The sequence below is a fragment of the Scyliorhinus torazame genome, chromosome 3, assembly GCF_047496885.1.
Source record: "Scyliorhinus torazame isolate Kashiwa2021f chromosome 3, sScyTor2.1, whole genome shotgun sequence".
Classification (NCBI taxonomy): Eukaryota; Metazoa; Chordata; class Chondrichthyes; order Carcharhiniformes; family Scyliorhinidae; genus Scyliorhinus; species Scyliorhinus torazame.
The window spans coordinates 187,171,261-187,192,607 of NC_092709.1; the positions used below are offsets into that span (position 1 = coordinate 187,171,261).

Genomic DNA, 21,347 nt, shown 5'->3' on the forward strand with positions numbered 1-21,347 from the left:
GCAAAGTAATACTGGTCAAGTCTACATTGTTGAACCATGCTCAGCAGAAACATGGGCAGTTTTTCTGGGGTAGGGAGTGGGAAAGGAATGTAGAAAAGATGGAAAATGGATGAGTGGAAATGAAAGAAATGTAGTAAAACTTAATTTGCTACATTTAACAGTCAGAAATTGTCAATAATCATGCAGAGTCCAAAAGTCTCCTGAACAGTGATGTAATTATGCCAAAATCTAATTTCTGGTTCTATTGGTTTTGAATTTATGGATATTCAATTTTGTCACGTATCTGAATAAATACAAGGTCAAATAATTCACGGTCAAAATTATTTTTTCTCTTTTCTCCGGTTAGCTCAGCAGTAGGTCATGTAGAGGTGGCAACAGGAGACTGAATGCAGTGAAACAAAGTGCATAAATCCAGGAATTTGGTGAGGGGGTTTTAAGGGTTGATTTCTTTCTAAAATCTTGTCACTTTACAAGATAATGAATGGCTTAGATAGGGTGGATGTAGGGAAGTTGTTTCCATTAGCAGGGGAGACTAGGACCCGGGGGCACAGCCTTAGAATAAAAGGGAGTCACTTTAGAACAGAGATGAGGAGAAATTTCTTCAGCCAGAGAGTGGTGGGTCTGTGAAAAGGGGCAAACGCTGCAAACGCCTCCTGCATTTTGTGTGGTGTGAACTAAACCAACTCTCTTATTTTACCTTATCCCGAGTTTGCAGTGGGGTTATTAATAGTTGATTCGATCACTCCAAACTGACAGGATGGGAAAAAATGCCGCCACTTATAATGTGGAAACCAAAAATTAAAAACACCTTTCTATTTATGGATGGTAGTGAGAGGAGAAATTAGGGGTGTTTAAATTAAACTCTCATCTGTTTTTCACAATTTGGGCAGAACAAGTGGATAGCACTGTTGCTTCACAGCGCCAGGGTCCCAGATTCGATTCCCCGCTGGGGCACTGTCTGTGCGGACCTGCACATTCTCCCAGTGTCTGTGTGGGTTTCTTCCGGGTGCTCCGGTTTCCTGCCATCCAAAGACGTGCAGGTTAGGTGAATTGGAGCTGAAATCAATCAAGCTAATATATCTCTGCCATTCTACAGAAAATATATTTATCCTTTAATCTGATGCGATACTGTTTAAAGGTGTTAAGTCTCTTGGAAGTTTGAAGGAACATTTTAAGGAGTTATTTACTGTTGCAATATTTTTTGAGTTATCTTTGAAGTAAGGGGTGTTAAGAGATCCAATGTTTATTTAAGATGTTAAGTTGAGTTCATGGAATAAACAGTGTTTTGTGTTTAAAAACCCACGTGTCCATAATTGTAATACCACACCTAAGGAAAAAGCCGTGTGCTAGGAAAAGCAACAAATACTTTAAAGTTGGTTGAACTCCATGATACATTTTGGGGTTCTGAAAACGCCTCGCCCATAACAATTGGGGGCTCAAGGGGGATAAAAGTCTATCTATTGGATTGGCTTTTGTGAACTTAAAGACAGTGAAGGATTGTTGCTTTTCCGGTGTGGTATTTTAGTTTAAGTGGGGAGAGTGTTGTGAACAATGGCTCTTTCAGAGGGTCAGAAGTTTTTGGGGATGGACACGATGACATGTGATACCTTATGGACAGAGACGAAAAGCAGACTGTTAGATTTGGCAAGAACATTGCAGTTAACATTACCTGACAAAATGCGAAATGATGAGGTAATTATGGCGGTGGTTAAGCATTTAAAGTTGCCGAGATAGGGGTTGACTCATTGGAAATGGCAAAAATTCAGTTGCAAATTAAACAGATGGAACATGAGAAAGAATTAAAGCGGCTGGCATAAGAGAGTGAGAGAGAGGAAAAAGAAAGAGAAAGAGAGAGAGGGGAAAAAGAAAGAGAAAGAGTGAGAGAGGAAAAAGAAAAGGAGAGAGAAGAAAGGAGAAAAGAAAGAATAGCCCTAGCAGAACAAAAAGAAAAAGGGAGATAGAGATCAGGGAAAAAGATAAAGAGAGGGAGTTTGAACTTCAGAAAATGGCCATGAAACATGACAATCAGTTAAAATTGGCAGACATAAAGGGACACGTACAGTTGGAGGAGATGGATGAGGATAATGAGACAGAGCGTCATAGTCAAAGACATGGTGAGGATCTATTTAAATATGTCCAAGCATTGCCAAGGTTTGACGAGAAGGAAGTGGAAGCTTTTTTCATTTCATTTGAGAAGGTAGCTAAACAAATGAAATGGTCACAGGACATGTGGGTGTTACTGATTCAAATAAAGCTGGTAGGTAGAGCGAGTGAAGTGTTTGCATCACTACCGGAGGAGGTATCTGGAACGTACGAGGAGGTGAAGAAATCCATCTTAAGTGCATATGAGTTAGTGCCTGAAGCTTACAAAGGTTTAGAAATTCAAGGGAAGAATTTGGTCAAACATACATGGAGTTTGAACGGCTCAAACAGAGTAATTTTGATAGATGGATAAGGGCTTTGAAAATAGACCAAACGTATGAAGCTCTCAAGAGAAATTATACTTTTGAAGGGGTTTAAAAATTCAATTCCTGATGTAGTGAGAACTCATGTGGAAGAACAGAGGGTTAAAACTGCGAGATTAGCAGCGGAAATGGCAGATGATTATGAATTAGTTCATAAATCAAAGATTGGTTTCCGACATCAGTTTCAGCCGGTGAGGGATAGAAACTGGGGACATGAGAAATGCTCAAGTGGTAAAGGTAAAGGTGATCTGATGGGAGACAATAAAGAGAGTGTACCTCAGATTAAAAAAGAAATCCAGGAGGGTGGAAAAGAAATGAAAAGTTTCAAATGTTTTCACTGTAATAAACTAGGCCATGTAAAGTCACAGTGTTGGTGGTTGAAGAAAGGCACTGGGAAGGCTGATGTGGTAAAACAGGGTAAGACAGTGGGGTTTGTTAGAGTGGTAAAGGAAGCCCAAGGAAAGCGAAGGAGGTGCAAACGATTGTACAGCCTGTTCAAGAAGTAATTGTTAAGAAGGTGCCAGATGTCTTTAAAGAATTTACTTGTGTGGGTAAAGTTTACTCATGTGTATCAGGAGGAGCTGGTAAAGAAGTCACAATTTTAAGAGAGACAGGGGCTAGTCAATCTTTAATGGTAGGAGATGAGGAATTATGTAGTTCGGGAAGAATGTTGCCAGAAAAGGTGGTGATATGTGGAATTCAGGGTGAGAGGAGTAGCGTTCCATTATACAAGGTAAGGTTGGAAAGTCCAGTGAAGAGTGGTGAAGTGGTAGTAGGAATAATAGGTAAACTATCTTGACCAGAATACAGTTTATCTTGGGTAATGATATAGCTGGATCGCAGGTGGGAGTGATGCCTACTGTGGTTGATAAGCCAGTGGAAAATCAGTCAACTGAAGTGTTGAAGGGCGAATATCCTGGGATTTTTCCGGATTGTGTAGTAACAAGGTCGCAAAGTCACAGGTTAAGACAAGAGGAGAAATCAAAGAGTGAAGATGAAGTTGAAGTGCAATTATCAGAAATTATTTTTGATCAGATGGTTGAAAAAGAACGAACAGGTGGAGCATGAGGCGGATAGTTTTAGTCCAGGAAAATTGGCGGAGTTAAAACAGAAAGATGTAGAAATAAAACAGATATATCAGAAAGCATATACGGAAGAGGAATCTGAGAGTATACCAGAGTGTTATTACCGTAAAAATGATGTCTTGATGAGAAAATGGAGACCTGTACATATGCAGGCGGATGAAAGTGGGCAGAAGTTCAAGTAGTATTGCCGGTAGGGTATAGAAAGGAGGTGTTGCGAGTTGCACATGAGGTACCAGTGGGAGGTCATTTAGTAATAAGGAAAACTCAAGCTAAAATCCAGAAACATTTTTATTGGCCTGGACTGCATAAAGATATAGTTAAATTTTGTCAATCATGTCACACATGTCAAGTGATAGGGAAACCTCAAGCAGTGACAAAACCAGCGCCCTTAATACCCATTCCAGCATTTGAGGAACCTTTTACAAAAGGTCCTAATCAATTATGTAGGACCGCTTCCTAAAACAAAAAGTGGGAATCAATATCTTTTGACTGTAATGGATGTGTCTACTAGGTTTCCAGAGGCCATTCCAGTGCGTAATATTACAGCTAAAAGGATTGTGATGTCTTTACTGGATATGGACTACCCGCAGAAATTCAATCGGATCAAGGAACAAATTTTACTTCAAAGTTATTCAAAGAAGGTATGGATAGCTTAGGAATAAAACAATTTAAATCAACTACGTACCATCCAGAATCGCAGGGAGCGTTAGAAAGGTGGCATCAGACATTAAAGACAATGTTGAGGGCTTATTGTCAAGATTATCCAGAGGATTGGGATAAAGGAATCCCATTCTTATTGTTTGCAATTAGGGATGCATCTAATGAGTCTGCCAAATTTAGTCCTTTTGAACTAATTTTTGGTCATGAGGTAAGAGGACCACTTAAATTGATTAAGGAAAAATTGGTGGGCGAGAAATCGGAAATTACACTATTGGATTACGTGTCAAATTTTAGGGAACGATTAAATAAAGGTGAATTGGCTAGACAACATTTGAAAGTTGCACAAAATGTGATGAAACGGGGAGCGGACAAGAAATCCAAAGTTCGTAGTTTTGCCAGTGGGGATAAAGTTTTAGTGTTGTTACCAGTGGTAGGGGAGCCTTTAAAAGCTAGGTTTTGTGGACTGTATCAGATTGAAAGGAAATTAAGCGAGGTGAACTATGTGGTAAAAACACCAGATAGAAGGAAGACTCACCGAGTGTGTCATGTGAATATGCTTAAAAGGTACTTTGAAAGTGAAGGAGAGAAAAAGGAGGTTTTAATGATTCTAACTCAGTGACGAACCAAATCCAGATGACTGTGAATTTAACATACCTCAAATTAAATTGGAAAATGAGGATGTTATTAAAAATTGGGATGAATTGTTAAGTTACCTTCCAGAGGAAAAACAAACTGACCTGAAAGAGTTATTGATATCACATGGGCATGTTTGTAGAAATAAGTTGGGAAACACTAAAATGGCTATACATGATGTAGATGTGGGAAATGCTGTTCCTATCAAACAACATCCATATAGACTGCATCCTTTAAAATTGGCACAGGTTAACAAAGAGATTGAGAGTATGCTTTAAAATGGCATAATTGAAGTGGGTTGCAGCCAATGGGGCTCATCCATAGTGATGGTACCTAAATCAGATGATACCCAACGGTTGTGTGGACAACAGAAAGGTGAATGCAGTTACAAGAACGGACTCTTATCCTATCCCACGTTTGAAGGATTGCATTGAGAAAGTGGGACAATCTGCTTTTATTTCCAACTTCCAGACTTGGAAAGAACATTTAAAACATCATATGGAGTTCTTCGATCGACTTCAGGAGGCGGGTTTGGTGATGAACCTAGCCGAAAGTGAATTTGGAGAAGCCCGAATCACTTTCCTTGCGGAGTTTCCGATACCCTCAACACGAAGGGAAATAATGCGATTTCTTAGCATGAGTGAATTTGATCGAACCTTTGTGCAAACGTTTTGTAGCGTGATTACTCCACTGATGGACTTGCTAAAGAAACCTAAAAAATTTCAATGGACGGCGGACTTTCAATAGGCATGTGACTGCCTGAAAACTGTGGTAACCAATGTTCCTGTATTGGAGAATTGCAAGGGACTCTGTGGTCAGATTGAACTAAATTATCTGATTCTGAAGAGAAATGCCGAGGAGTAGAGGAGTGGATGGATCGTGCAGAGACTTTGTTCAAAGAGACTGTCAATCGAGAAGGATTTCAGTTGGAGGAAGAAGAACAAAGAAAAATGGCCTATATTATTATACCTGTTTGAGTGTGTTGTTTTCTTTAAATGAAAATGTATATTTACTGTGTGCATTTCTTAGTGGATGGTGCAAAAGTGAAAAATGAAACTATCTTGAAGTGGATGGGTTTTTTTTTTTTTCTTGGGGGGGGGGGGGGGGGAGGTGTCATGTGAGAGTACCTTTAAGAACTGGATGTTTAAGCAATGTACCTTTAAGAAAACAGTGATGTCATAGAGTGGGTGGAGCTCAGCTCAGTTCAGCCATTTTGCAGTTAGTTTGAAAAATGCCTGGCTGTGTTTGCTGAGAGCAGTTTAAAAGTGTCTGGCTGTTTTGCTGTGAGCTGATTAAAAGGAGAAAGCCAGTTTGAGACAGCAGCTTGAGAAGTTCTGGTTTGCTGTGATCTGATTAAAAGGAGAAAGCCAATTTAAAAAGCAGTGGATGTGTGTCTGTGTGTGTCCAGAGAGCTGCAAGAAGAAAGCAAGGTGCTGGAGCTGAAATCAACCAAGCTAATATATCTCTGCCATTCTATAGAACATATATATATCCTTTAACCTGATGTGATACTGTTTAAAGGTGTTAAGTCTCTTGGAAGTTTGAAGGAACATTTTAAGGAGTTATTTACTGTTGCAATATTTTCTGAGTTATCTTTGAAGTAAGGGGTGTTAAGAGATCCAATGTTTATTTAAGATGTTAAGTTGAGTTCATGGAATAAAGAGTGTTTTGTGTTTAAAAACCCACGTGTCCATAATTATAATACCACACCGAGGGAAAAAGCCGTGTGCTAGGAAAAGCAACAAATCCATTAAAGGGAGAGGTTGGTTGAACTCCATGATACATTTTGGGGTTCTGAAAATGCCTCGCCCATAACGCAAGGAAATGGCAGAAGTGCTGAACATGTATTATGTATTGGTCTTCACAGCAGAAGATTCAAAAAGCATTCCAAGAATAGGACACAAGAGGGAGAGAAGAATTTAAAACAACCATGACCATGAGAGAAAAGTAATAGGAAAAATAATTGGACTGAAGACTGACAAGTCCACTCAACCTGATGGCCTGCATCCTCAGGTCTTAAAAGAAGTGGCTGCTGAGACAGTGGATGCGTTGGTTGTGATCTGTCTAAATTCCCTTGATTCTGAAAAGGTCCCACCAGACTGGTAAGTTGCAAATGTAACACCATTATTCAAGAATGGAGGGAATTAGAATGCTGGAAATAATCAGCCAATTGGTCAAACATCTGTCATTGGTAAAATTTACAATCTATTGTAAGGGAGGTAGGAGCAGGAAAAGTCATAATACAAATCAGGCTGAGTTAACATGGTTTTCTGAAAGGGTATTCATGTTTGACAAATTTCAACAATGTAACCAACAGGGGGATTGATGGGAAAGCAGTACATATAGTGTACTTGGATTTCCAAATTGCATTCAATCAGGTACCACATAAAAGGTTACTGCACAAGATACGGCTCATAGTGTTGGGGGTGATATATTAGTATTTTTGAAGATTAACTATCCAACAGGAAAGGGAGTGAGGCCAAATGGGTAGGCAGCTGTAAATAGTGGAGCGCTGCAGGGATCAGTACGATTTATTTTCATGTCTAAGATGAGCATGTGAGCAGTGTTTCATGTGAGCAAATTTGCTGATGATACAAAGATGCGTGGCAAAGAAAGTTGTGAGTGATGTTTTCGGCTGACTGGTTTGATGCGGACTGCACTTAATGCAGGGAAGCTAGAAGCAGACGTTTAACACTGGAGAAAATCCAATACTGTTTTATTCAACAATAGAACTGATATACATGTTCAGCTGTGGGTCGACACTATACTGAACTGACTGGAGACCTTGTATTAGCCTGACCAGACTGGCTAGCTACCGCATGGTGTTTGCACTGTTCGAGCTCGTGGACTCGGACTGTCTCAGTGGCTGGGTCCAGAGAGAGCGGGAAACCTAGTGCCCTCTGGCTTTATAGTGGTGGTGTCCTGTCTGGTGATTGGCTGCATTGTGCTGTGCGCTTACTGGTCATACTGTGTGTCAATCACTGCTTGTCTGCACTTCATTATATACATGCATGGATATTATGACAACTCCCCCCCCCCTTTTTTTTAGATAAATAAATACTAGGGTGTGTGAGCGTATATGTGCCTGACTATATACAAAAGGTGTCTAGATGAACGTATATACATAGGAAGGTGTCAAAAGTGCAGATACATGGCAAATGAAACAATATTTACAGAGGTTAAAGCGATTGAGTCACAAAATGTACAAGAGTTCAGTCTATAGATTTAGCCTTTGTGGTGGGCAACAAATTCTTGTCGATCGCCGCAGAGGTGGATCAGGAGTCGCCTGCACTTGGATAGGCAGGATCGCTGCCATCGCGGTGGTCGCGTGGGCCGTGTTATTGAAAATATGGAAAGATGTGTCATTTGAAACATGGAAGTCTGGCAACATCTGGTCTGAGAGAAACATGAGAGGATACAGGGAAAGATCCCACAAAGGGTTAACAGCAGCTGCCAGGAGAGGATTGTAAAATGCAGATAGCCTTGGTCAAGCAGGCTTAGCAAACAAGACAAACAGGATTTTGAATCAAGCCAAAAACAATGGCTCACACCTTCATTGAAAGTAACTGTCTTAGTGAGCAGCTGAAAAAGAATGGATGAGGTTCAGTTGAATTTGGTGATAATTCTAGGTGTGAAAATTTCCTAATACCAGGTAAATTGGAGACTATCAGTCTACGAGAAACATAATTCAAAGCCAAAATCAAAGTCAAAATTATGAGCTGAGGACACAATTGGAAAATAAAACTATAGAAATGATAGGAATTAAAGGTAACACCTCTTGAAGTCAAAGCATTTTGAACATCACAAAGGACACAATGTAATCAGATCTAGGAGATGAAGTCAAATCAAAATGAGTACTTAGTTGGATTAGAATGTTTAGATCAAAGATACTTTTTACAATCAAAGTTAAATAAGAGTTACTTTACAATAACGTCATAAAAACTAGATAAGTTAGAAAAATATATAAACCCAAGAAAGGGAACAGCAGGCAGAACCAGAACCAGAACTCAGAGGGAGAGAGAGAGAAGCAGAGAAGGAACAAGCAGTTCAGAGTCAGATTAGTCAGCTCGGCCATGGGAAAGAGACAGTGCAAAGCAGCCGAGCTAAAACAGCTAATACATCTCAGGAAGACTAGAATTTAAAGAGTCGGCAGAGTCAGCTCAGAGACAGCCAGCAGAATTAGCTCTCATAGCTACCGGTACATGGGAAAGATAGGACACAGCAACTGAGCTAACCAGCGAATACATCTGAAGACCAGACTTTAAAGAAGATTGATTGTCAAGTTGGGCTTTAGGTCCCTTCAACCAACCAGAAGGATCCAGAAGCAAGATCTTTTTACCTTTCTGTAAAGACAGTATTTGCAGCTTTTAAAAGAAAAAATATAATAATAAAATAACTTAATTTAACCTGAAATAGTGGTTATTCCAAAGTCTACTTTACTTACTTAGCAATGCGGGACACAGGATCGATGCTACTAAGCGCTAGTTAGATGAAATCTTCGGTGAAGGTATGGGCTATACCGGGGGATAACTTGAAAACATAGTTTGACCTGAATAGCACCCACTGAAGCTTGCATCGGAGTCGGGGAGTGAGAATCACTGTTCACCATTTGGAATGTCGGCCCTTTTGGTATAGGGGGATTTCTAAGAATAGAGTTTTCAAAAACAGCTGGTAGGATTGCTGGTAGATCGGTGGCCTCGTGATAGGGTAGGTCCAGAGAAAGCATCCTAGGTGGCGGGGCACGTCGGTCAGGTAGCGGGCGTGGAACTCTTCGCAGTGCCCGTCTGTTGCGCCGTAGCAGGGAGCCATCAGCCATGCAGACAAGGAACAATCTTGGGGCCACTTGTTTGATCACAACAACTGTGGCTGACCAGCCGCCCTCAGGCAACTGGACACGAACATGATCATTTGGGGCCAGCTCGGGTAGATCCGTGGCATGAGCATCGTATGTGGCTTTTTGTTGGGCCCGTGACTGCTGCATTTTTTGTAAGACCATGAGGTGGTCAAGGTCTGGAACATGGATGGCTGGAACTGTGGTCCTCAAGAGTGCGATTCATGAGCATCTGCGCTGGAGACAATCCAGTGGACAGTGGGGTTGCCCTGTATGCCAGCAGTGCCAGGTTGAAGTCGGAGCCCGAGTCTGCAGCTTTGCACAGCAACCGCTTTACAATATGGACCCCTTTCTCAGCCTTCCCGTTTGACTGCGGGTAGTGGGGACTGGAGGTTACGTGACGGAAGTTGTAGGACTGTGCAAAATCAGACCATTCCTGGCTGGAAAAGCAAGGACCGTTGTCGCTCATTACCGCTCGTGAGCGGTATCCCATGCCTGGCGGACGTTTCTTTGCAGGCTTTGATTACCGCCTTCGACATGAGGTCAGACAGTTTCACCACCTCTGGGTAACTGGAGAAGTAGTCGACCAGGTGTACGTAGTCACGCCCCTTGGCGGGGAAAAGGTCTACACCTACTTTGGACCACGGAGAGGTCACGATCTCGTGCTGCTGCAACGTTTCTTTGGGTTGAGCTGGCTGAAGCGTCTGACAGGTAGGGCAGTTGAGGACCGTGTCGGCAATGTCCTGGCTGATGTCCGGCCAATCGACCACCTCCCGAGCTCTGCGTCGGCATTTCTCGACCCCAAGGTGACCCTCATGGAGTTGGCCCAGCACCATAGCCCGCATGCTCTGAGGAATTACGATACTGCCGAGTTTCAGAAGGATTCCCTCCACCACAGTCAGGTCGCCTTTTACGTTATCGAACTGGGGACATTGTCCCTTCTGCCAGCCATTGGTAAGGTGCTGCATCACACGCTGCAGCAGAGGACCCTTGGCCGTTTCCTCACAAATTTGGACCACCCGTTCGTCAGAGGCCGGAAGGTTGGTGGCACACAACTGCACTTGTGCTTCTATGTGGCAGATGAAGTCACTTTGTTCAAAAGGTGTGGCAATGGGCCTGGAAAGGGCATCTGCAATGATCAGCTCTTTGCCTGGCGTATAGACAAGTTCGAAGTTGTAGCGGCGTAGCTTAAGAAGAATTTGCTGTAACCGAGATGTCATGTCATTTAAATCCTTCTGGATTATGTGGACTAGAGGCCTGTGGTCCGTTTCTACCGTGAATTTTGGCAGACCATAAACGTAGTCGTAAAACTTGACTATCCCTGTCAGGAGGCCCAGACACTCCTTCTCAATCTGAGCGTACCGTTGCTCAGTGGGCGTCATGGCCCTGGAGGCATACGCCACTGGAGCCCAGGACGAGGAGTCATCTCGCTGAAGGAACACCGCCCCAGTGCCGTACTGGCTTGCATAAGTTGATATCTTGGTTTCTTTGGTTGGGTCGAAGAACGCTAGAACCGGGGCTGTGCTGAGCTTTGCTTTCAGCTTACACCATTCCTCTTCATGCGTGGGCAGCCAGTGGAATTCCGTCGAATTCTTGACGAGATGGCGGAGGGCCGTAGTGTAGGATGCCATATTGGGAATGAATTTCCCCAGGAAGTTGACCATCCGGAGGAAGCAGAGGACCGCCTTCTTCTCCTCCGGGGTCTTCATGGCGTTGATCGCTGAGACCTTGTCGGCATGTGGCCGCACGCCCTGCCGCGAGATGTGGTCACCTTGGAACTTAATATCTGATAGACCAAATGAGCACTTGGCCCTGTTGAGCTGGAGACCATGTTCATGAATTCTCTGGAATACCTGCTTGAGGCGAGCGATGGGTTCCTGGGGCATTGTAGACCAGATGATTACGTCAACGTATACTCACACCCACTCGATGCCCTCCATCAACTGCTCCATGATGCGGTGAAATACTTCCGAGGCAGATATGATACCAAAGGGCACCCGGTTGTAGCAGTAGCAACCGAACGGGGTGTTGAACGTGCACAGCTTGCAACTGGACGCGTCGAGCTGTATTTGCCAAAAACCCTTGGAGGGGCCCAGCTTAGTAAAGAATTTGGCATTAGCCATTTCACTGGTCAACTCTTCACGTTTTGGTATCGGGTAATGCTCCCGCATGATGTTGCGGTTTAGATCCTTCGGGTCAATGCAAATGCGATGCTCCCTGACGGCTTCTTGATGCAGACCATGGAGCTGACCCAGTCTGTGGGCTCTGTGACCTTCGATATGATGCCCTGGTCTTGGAGATCCTGTAATTGCTTCTTCAGACGACCCTTGAGGGGTGCCGGCACCCGGCGTGTTGCATGAATTACATGGGTGGCGTTCGGCTTGAGCAGGATTTTATATCGGTATGGGAGCGGGCCCATCCCGTCGAATACACTGTGGTACTGCGTGATAATGTCATCTATGTTGGCTTGCAATTACCATCAGGCGAAGCCGTCGCCAGTGATGATGACATGGTGTGGAAGCGCTGAACCAGGTTCAGGAGCTTGCAGGCACGAGCACCGAGCAGGGAAGCTCTGTCAGGCCCGACGTTTCAAACCGCAGCGTCGCCTTGATCGCCTTGTTGGATACCGCTAGTTGACACGAGCCACTGGCAGCTATGGCATTGCCATTGTAGTCAAGGAGCTGGCAGACCGATGGAAAAATGCTTGGTCTGGTGCGGATGGTGTCGAGGTTGGATTTTGAGATGAGGTTCGCCGATGCGCCGGTGTCCAGTTTGAACCGGATGCGAGCCTTGTTAACTGTGAGGACAGCACACCACTCGTCGTCGGGATCCACACTGAGAATGGATGGGCGTTGCGCCATTGTGGTGGAAGGCAGCGCATGAGTAGTTATGATGACCACCCGGGACTGGAGGCACTCAGCATCAGGGTCTGTTGGGCCGTCGGGACTGCGGGGACTGGAGGCACTCAGCATCAGGGTCTGTTGGGCCGTCGGGATCGGAATCTGGCATGCCTTGCTGTACTGAGCGGACACTTCTGCGCCGCAGCTTTGATCGCTGGCTGCTGAGCGGTGGAGCAGATCTGCAAAGGGATGCGTAGTGGCCAAGCTTGCCACACTGTAGACACCGGCGTCCTTTTGCCGGACATTGCCGCTTTAAATGGGCGGAGCCACAATTCGGACATGTCATGACACCGATGTCAGCGTGTTCGGTGCGCCATCGTGCATGCGTAGTGTGGTCGGTCGAAGTACGCACCTGCGCAGTCGGGTTGTCGGCCTCGTCGTCCACTCGGTTGTGGCGCACATGCGCGGGGACCCCGGAAATGCGCGCGAAACGGCCACTCTCCTCGATGCTCAGGCCCTGCATCTGTGCAATGGCCTGCACCCGTTCCGCCTCGAGGGAGGCCAGCTTCGCAGTTTCTGGCGCTTTGATGTGGGGCTAACGATTCTCAGCATGCTCATGGACAACACACATCTCGATAGCGACAGCGAGGATCAACTATTTGACTTTCAGGAGATGCAGCCGAAGGGAGTCGGAGTGTACCCCGAAGACGATCTGATCCCGGATCATGGAATCAGCCGCCGAGTCATCGTTACATGACTGCGCTAGGATGCGGAGATGGGTCAAGAAGGACTGAAAAGGTTCATCCTTACCCTGAAGCCTCTGCTGGAAAACGTACCGTTCAAAGCTCTCATTCACCTCAATGTCGCAGTGGCTGTCGAACTTCAGCAGGGCTGTTTTGAATTTTGTTTTGTCTTCGCCTTCAGCAAACGGAAGGGAGTTGTAGATGTGGATGGCGTGGTCCCCCGCTGTTGAGAGAAATAGCGCGATCTTTCTGGCATCTGATGCGGCTTCGAGGTCGGAGGCCTCGATGTACAAGAGGAACCTTTGCTTGAAGATCTTCCAATTGGCGCCGAGGTTTCCGGAAATGTGGAGCTGCGGAGGAGGCTGGACGACGCCGAGGTTGCCGGAGACGTGGAGGAGGCTGGATATTTTCCATTTCACCTGATGGCTGCTTGCTGGTCAATGCTGATTCAATATCAATCCATCAATATCAGGATCACTCCTGTCCCATAATGTGTTAGGCTGACTGGTTCGATGTGGACTGCACTTGATGCAGGGAAGCTAGAAGCAGACGTCTAACACTGGAGAAAATCCAACACTGTTTTATTCAACTATAGAACTGATATACATGTTCAGCTGTGGGTCGACTCTATACTGAACTCACTGGAGACCTTGTATTAGCCTGACCAGACTTCCTAGCTACCGCATGGTGTTTGCACTGGCTAGCTCATGGACTCGGACTGTCTCAGTGGCTGGGTCCAGAGAGAGCGGGAAACCTAGTGTCCTCTGGCTTTATAGTGGTAGTGTCCTGTCTGGTGATTGGCTGCACTGTGTTGTGTGCTTATTGGTCGTCCTGTGTGTCAATCACTGCCTGTCTGCACTTCAGTATATACATGAGTAGATATTATGACAGTGAGGAAGATACAAAGAGTCTTTAAAGGGATGTAGATAGGTTCAGTGAGTGGGGGGAAACTAGGAGTTGAATGTGAGAAAATGTGAGGTGGTGCAGTCTGGTAAGAAGAATAGAAAAACAGAATATTATTTAAGTGGAGAGATAATGCAGACTGCTGCAGTACAGAGGGATCGAAGTATCCTTGTACATGGAACAGAAAATGTTGAGACAGGTAACTAGCAATGGAATGTTAGTCTTTATTGTAAGGGAGATGAAGTATATGAGGTCAGCATGATAATAAATGGAGGCCTTAACCGCAAGACTATCATCGGAAGGAAGGGAGGGAGGGGTTAGGAAAACGTTATGCTTGTGCAAATGCTATTTGACCCCAGAAGCTGATTCGATAATTGCTTTTAAAAGGGGATTTTTAAAAATAACAAAGTAACAGCAAAGTAGCAAAACAGAAGCGGTACAATTGAATGGCTTCCCCGTGTGCATCCTTAGGTTGCAGAAGGAGGCCATTCAGTCCATCGTGTCTGCACCGGCCCTTTGAATGAATCCACTACCCAGCTCCACACACTCGCCCACCCCAACCTATCCCCGTAACCTAACCTGGACATCCCTGAACACTTGGGGGAAATTTTGCACGGTCATTCCACCCAACCTGCAGATCTTTGGACTATGGGAGAAAACCAACGCAGACACAGGGAAAGCGTGCAAACTTCACACAGGCAGTCACCCAAGGCCAGAACTAAACCCGGGTCCCTGGCGCCATGAGGCAGCAGTGCTAACCACTGTGCCATCGACCTTCACAGCTAGCGGATGCATTAGTTGGAATGATGTACAATTCTCCACCTCTATATGCTTCATGGTTGAGTTACTTAATTCAGTTTTTTCTGAGTGTTACTTAAACCAGGATTAGCTGTGGTTTGGATAGTTAATGTACGGTGTTTGCTTTTAACCAAACAGTTACATGTGTTGGGTGCATGGGAGTTTTTCTTTTTTTTTATAAAATAAATTTGAGAGTACCCAATTATTTTTTTTCCAATTAAGGGGCAATTTAGCCTGGTCAAAACATCTAACCTGCACATCTTTGGGTTGCAGGGGTGAAACCCACAGACTCAGGGAGAATGTGCAAACCCCACAGACAGTGACCCGGGGCCGGGATCGAATCTTTGTCCTCAGCACCGTAGTCAGCAGTGCTAACCACTGCACCACGTGCCGCCCACTGAGAGTTTTTCAATATTGTATTAAAGATGTTTCTACAACACGGGTTGGAATTGATAATTCATCGCCATCTCTTTTATTTCAGGAACATTTTTCATTTCCGTGCTTGATTAATTATAATTGTTCAATATAGTGTTATGGGTCAGGGTTTAGAGAATCCCAAAGTGTATCATGGAGTTCACCTGACCCACAACTTTTAATAGATTGTGGCATGGGGAGCACACGGCCCACTCTACAGGTACAGCAGAAATGGCACCAGTATTTTTTAAAGCAAAACAATGTTTATTCTATGAACTCAAGTTAACCTTTTTAAAACAAACAGTGAATATCTTAACAACCATTAATTCAAAGATAACCCCCAAAGAATACAACACTAAGTAACCTGTATGCTGTCCTTTTACACCCAAAAGACTTAACAAACTTTTAAACAGAAGCACATCAGAGTTTACATTCAATACTGAAAACATATATAACTCTGAATTCACCAAATCATTAAGAGATAGTCCTTCATGGCAGAGAGCTCAATAACACAGCTGCTTTGGCTGACTTCAGCTGCAACACATTGAAAAACGAAACCAAAAAGACAGACAAACTCAAGCTTTTCTCAAAGTGAATCTAAAAAGCAGAACCAGAGCTCTGCTCCACCCACACTCTAACATCACTGCAGTAACATGAGCAGCCAAACATTTCTTAAAGCAACATTCTCATGACAATAGGACCATCACAAATATTAAGAATTTGTACAAGGTGCAAATGAAAAGGTCCAAACTGCAAACATGAAGATAAGGGATGGTTTGGAAATGTTGGATATTAAATCATCAACCTTGCATTTGGAAAGCGTGCACCCTGTCACTGAGTTGGATCACAAAGTTTAAGCACCATGTCCTAAGAAAAGGTAAGACTTTTCAAAGAAGTCCATAAACAATAAGTTGAAGTGAAATGCACCAGTGTCTGCACCTTAACTGTGTGCATGCTCAATGCTGGGTAAATGTAATTACTCTATAATTTTAAATCCAATATGTAGGTTGTGCAATCAAATGATTACTCATCAAAATAATGGAATACAGTGGTCCATTCTGTGGTATTGATAATTAGGTCAAAAACTGAAGAATGCTTTGATATCCTGAAAACTTTACATTTCATTTGCATAGCTTAAATTAGGAAAAACTCAAATGAAAAGGTAAATACATGACAATATTTTGACAGGCACAAACACAAGATTACCCAAGTTATGGAAATTGGATTATGCACATTCTATCAAAAGGATGATAGCCATGAATTAGAGCAAAATAGCATAGCAAATTTATACTCTTTAGTTGTGTGACTTATTTGCTTTGTCGTCAAATGAAAAATAAGCAACTTTTGTGAGCAACATGGAAAGCCTTTCAGAATCAATATCAATTGCTACACTTTGATTCCAAAAAAAACCCAAGAATAACCACATACTTACTTGCTATAGCCATTAGCTTGGCAAACATTGCAGTATTGTTCGCCTCTGACTGGAACAAAACAAATGTTTAAAATTAGAGAAATAAAGTTTTCCTTCTGTTGAAAAGAATAGCAGGCATAGGGTGCAGACCATTCTAGGTGCAGCTATTTCTATTGCTTGGATAGCCTTATTACTGCAGTATGATCATTTTCAATATTGATCACATTCAATATTAATGTTAGTGACGAAAATGTAAAAAGCGAGTCACTTTGGAGACAGGAGTTCCTCAGCTCAGCTATCATTCCAACAACCAAGAACCAAAACCACCACAATTTGGAACCTTGAAATTAGAGGAATTAAATTTTCCAATTATCCAATATTATAGATATAATAAATTACAATTGATAAAAGTAAAATAACTTGGGTTTATCATGTGCTTCCCACCTCCGGATGCCACAAAATGTCTTAGGTTAATGTTGCACTTTGGAAGTGTGGTCACCAACAAGCGTGCGGCAGCCTATTTTTACATTGCAAAGCCCACCAAGCAGCAATGAGAATCCGTTCAGTAATTTGGTTTTCATTTAAATATTGGACAGAATATCAGAACTGCCTTGTTCTTTCTGAATACGGTCATGAGATTTTTACATCCACCCAAATGGCAGACAGAATTTCTGCTCAGTGCCTCATTAGAAATAAGTCACTCTAATGGTGCAGCATTCCCCCAGTATTGAAATGCAGTAATCAGACTAGATGATCCAATCAAATCAAGAGTGGGGTCTGAACCCACAATCATCTGAATTGGTGGTGGTGGTGGTGGGTGGTTAAAAGTTCACTTGAACTTTTTGTTACCCATGCTATACTTGAAAAGAACTAAAATAAATTACAGAAAAACAGGGAACATTCCAAAACTTTATTCTGTACAGGTTTTGATCGATCAAGATGATAATGTATGCATCAAATGTTATGTTAGTAAAACTCACAGCAGGCTGTTTGTGCAGGTCTAATAACTCCCGGACATGACTCCGTAACATGTTTTGGCACTTCCACATTTCATTCAATGCTCTGTGGACAAAAATCAAGATTTGGAACTATATCATTGCTTAATTCCACATTCTCACTCAGACACAAATACACACAGCCAGCAGTCATTCCCCCTCTAGATTGGACTGTGGCATGAGAAAATAGCTATCCTAGCTGATCTCGATATTCTTCAAAAAGAAGTTCAACCTACATAAACAATCAGAGAACATTTAGTCAGGTTGCAGATCAGCTGGAATCTCATTGAATGGTGGACCAGGCTCGAGGGGCTAAATTACCTCTTCCTGTTCCGATGCTCCTAATTGGATTCTGCAGGGGGGGGAAGAGTGGTGGGTGACAGGATACCCTGGGTACATAATATCCCTTGCAGAAATTCATGCCGTAATGCCAATTCAGTCATGCAATTTAGTTCCCTCTCCCCCACCCACACCATACATAAGGTTTCAACGTGCACCGAATGCCTGCTTATGATCACAGAATACTAGTCATACACAGAAGAGGCCCTTCGGCCCATTGAGTCTGCACCGATGCATGAAAGGCCCTGATCTGCCCACCTAATCCCACTGGGCAGCACTTGGTCCATAGCCTTGAATGTTATGGCGCTCCAAGTACTCATCCAGGTACGTTTTAAAGAATGTGAGGCACCCTGCCTATACCATCCTGGCAGGACATTCCAGACACTCACCACTCTCTCAGTAAAAAGGTTTGTCCTCAAATAACCCCTAAACCTCCCACCCCTCACTTTGAACTCGTGTCCCCTCATAACTGACCCTTCAACTAAGGAAAACAGCTGCTCCCTATCCACCCTGTCCATGCCCCTCATAATCTTGTACACCTCAATCAGGTCGCCCCCTCAGTCTTCCCTGCTCGAGAGAAAACAACCCAAGCCTCTCCAACCTCTCTTTATAACTTAAAATGTCCTTTCGCAGGCAACTTTCTGATGAATCTTCTCTGCACCCCCTCCAGGGCAATTACATCCTTCCTATAATGTGGCAACCAGAATTGCACACAATACTCCAGCTGTGGCCTGACCAAAGTTCTATACAGCTCCATCATAACCTCCCTGCTTTTGTAATCTATGCCCTGATTGAGAAAAGCGAGTGTCCCCTATGCCATTTTCACCACCCCATTAACCTGCCCTTCTGCCTTCAGAGATTTATGGACAAACACAACAAGGTCCCTTTGTTCTCTGGAACTTCCCAGTGTCAGACCTTGCACAGTATACTGCCTTGTTAAATTACTTCTTCCAAGTGTATCACCTCACAATTGTCAGGGTTAAATTCCACCTACCACCGTCTACATCTTTCTATAACCCTGGGCGGCACGGTGGCGCAGTGGTTAGCCCTGCCGAGGTCTGCTAACTAGCTGGCCAATCTTTGTGTCATCCGTAAATTTACTGATCCTCCTGATTCTACACTCGGAGGAAGGCAAAACTTTGGTAGTGAAAATAGAAGTTACTTTCTTTGAGGGATATGGGCAGTTATTGTTCATTCCAATACAACGGAGTGCCTTGCTCGGCCATTTTATAGGGGAGGCGGTGACATGGTAGTATTGTCACTGGACTAGTACAATCAAAGACCCAGAGTAATGTGCTGGGCACCCAGGTTCAAATCCCACCACAGCAAATGGTGAAATTTGGATTCAATAAAAACTGTAAGTAAAAGACTAATGATGGTGTCCTTTAGGGAAAGATATCTGCTGTCCTTACCTGGTCTGGCCGACATGCGACTCCAGATCCATAGCAATGTGGTTGACGCTCAACGACCACTCAAGAGCAATTAGGGATGGGAAATAAATGCTGGCTCAGCCTGCAATGTCCACGTGTCATGAACGAAAAAAAATAAATTCAAAGGGCACTTTGAGGGATTTGCTGTGGGTCGGGAGTCACACAGCAGAGTGGCTAAAGATGGCAGACTTTCTTCCTTATCCTTCCTTGTGCGTGGGTTTCCTCCGAGTGCTCCGGTTTCCTCCCACAGTCCAAACATGTGCAGGTTAGGTGGATTGGCCATGATAAATTGCCCTTAGTGTCCAAAATTGCCCTTAGTGTTGGGTGGGGTTACTGGGTTATGGGGATAGGGTGGAGGTGTTGACCTTGGGTGGGGTGCTCTTTCCAAGAGCCGGTGCAGACTCGATGGGCCGAATGGCCTCCTTCTGCACTGTAAATTCTATGACATATGACAAGTCTATGACATCGTAGCATCCCTACAGTTGGAGGCCATTCAGCCCATCGAGACTGCACCAACCCTCTGAAAGAGCACCCCACCCAGGTCCAATCCCCCACCCTATCCCTGTAACCACACCTGAGGCAATTTAGCATAGCCAATCCACCTAACCTGCACATCTTTGGCCTGTGGGAGGAAACTGAGCACCTGGTGGAACCCATGCAGACACAGGTAGAACGTGCAAACTTGACACAATTACCCGAATCAAACCCAGATCTCCAGCGCTGTGAGGCAGCAGTGCGAACCACCTTGCCAACATGCCTGCCCACCCACCCCATATTTAATAAAGAACGTTAATGAATCAGATGACCGTTTACAACAATCTGGTAGTTCAATAGAATCATAGAATACAGTGCAGGAGGCCATTCGACCCATCGAGTCTGCACCAGCCCTTGGAAAGAGCACCCTACCCAAGCCCACACCTCCATCAGCACTATGATTGATACAAGTTTGTTATTTCAGATTTATTTTTGCTGCTGGAGTATTAGTCAAAGCCCTTGGATTCCCTGTCTAGTAACATAACAACTATGCCAGCATGCTTCTTCTTTTGGAAGAGGCGGCAACTATGGGTTCACCCATGAGGCATATATGAGGCGGGATTTGAACCTTGTATAAATCATAGTGGTGATTTGAACCTTGTATAAATCATAGTCTATAGGTGTGGGCTGAGGTAGGGTGCTCTTTCCAAGGGACGGTGCAGACTCAATTGGCTGAATGGCCTCCTTCTGCACTGTAAATTCTATGATTTATGATGTAGTAAAACAACTTGTTTTGGGATGTCCTTAACGGCAGATGGCAAACAATGTGGGAAATTTTGAGGTTATTCATTTTAGTAAGAAGAGTAAAAGACTAAATATTCTTAAATGGTGAAAAGCTATTAAGTGCTGGTGTTCAAAGTGAGTTGGTATCATTGAACATTTTTAAAAATTAAATTTAAAGTGCCCAATTATTTTTTTTTACAAGACCAGAAGAGACAGGAGCAGAATTAGGCCATTCGGCCCATCTAGTCCACTCTTACATTCAATCATGGCTGATATTTTTCTCATCCTCATTCTCCTGCCTTCTCCCTTATTAATCAAGAATCTATCTATCTCTGTTTTAAAGACACTCAGTGATTTCGCTTCCACACCTCTTTTAAAGGATCGTGACTATAGTCTGAGATGGTGTCCTCTGGTTCTAATTTTTCCTTCAAGTGAAAACATTCTCTCCACGTCCACTCTATCCAGGGTACGCAGTATCCTGTAAGTTTCAATAAGATCCCCCCTCATCCTTTTAAACTCCAACGAGTACAGACCCAGAGTCCT

General features: G+C 43.8%; 1 protein-coding gene across 4 annotated transcripts in view; it reads right to left on the reverse strand.

The window, feature by feature from the left end:
• The window catches only part of pds5a (PDS5 cohesin associated factor A), a 326,590-nt gene that overhangs the window by 140,234 nt on the left and 165,009 nt on the right, over positions 1–21,347 (reverse strand). For all 4 annotated transcript variants that reach the window (XM_072496600.1, XM_072496598.1, XM_072496601.1 and 1 more), the window contains exons 14-15: positions 17,764–17,845; positions 16,805–16,853 (exon numbers count right to left, since the gene is read on the reverse strand). In XM_072496600.1, the coding sequence (XP_072352701.1) occupies positions 16,805–16,853; positions 17,764–17,845 (131 nt within the window). The remainder of the gene's footprint in view (positions 1–16,804; positions 16,854–17,763; positions 17,846–21,347) is intronic.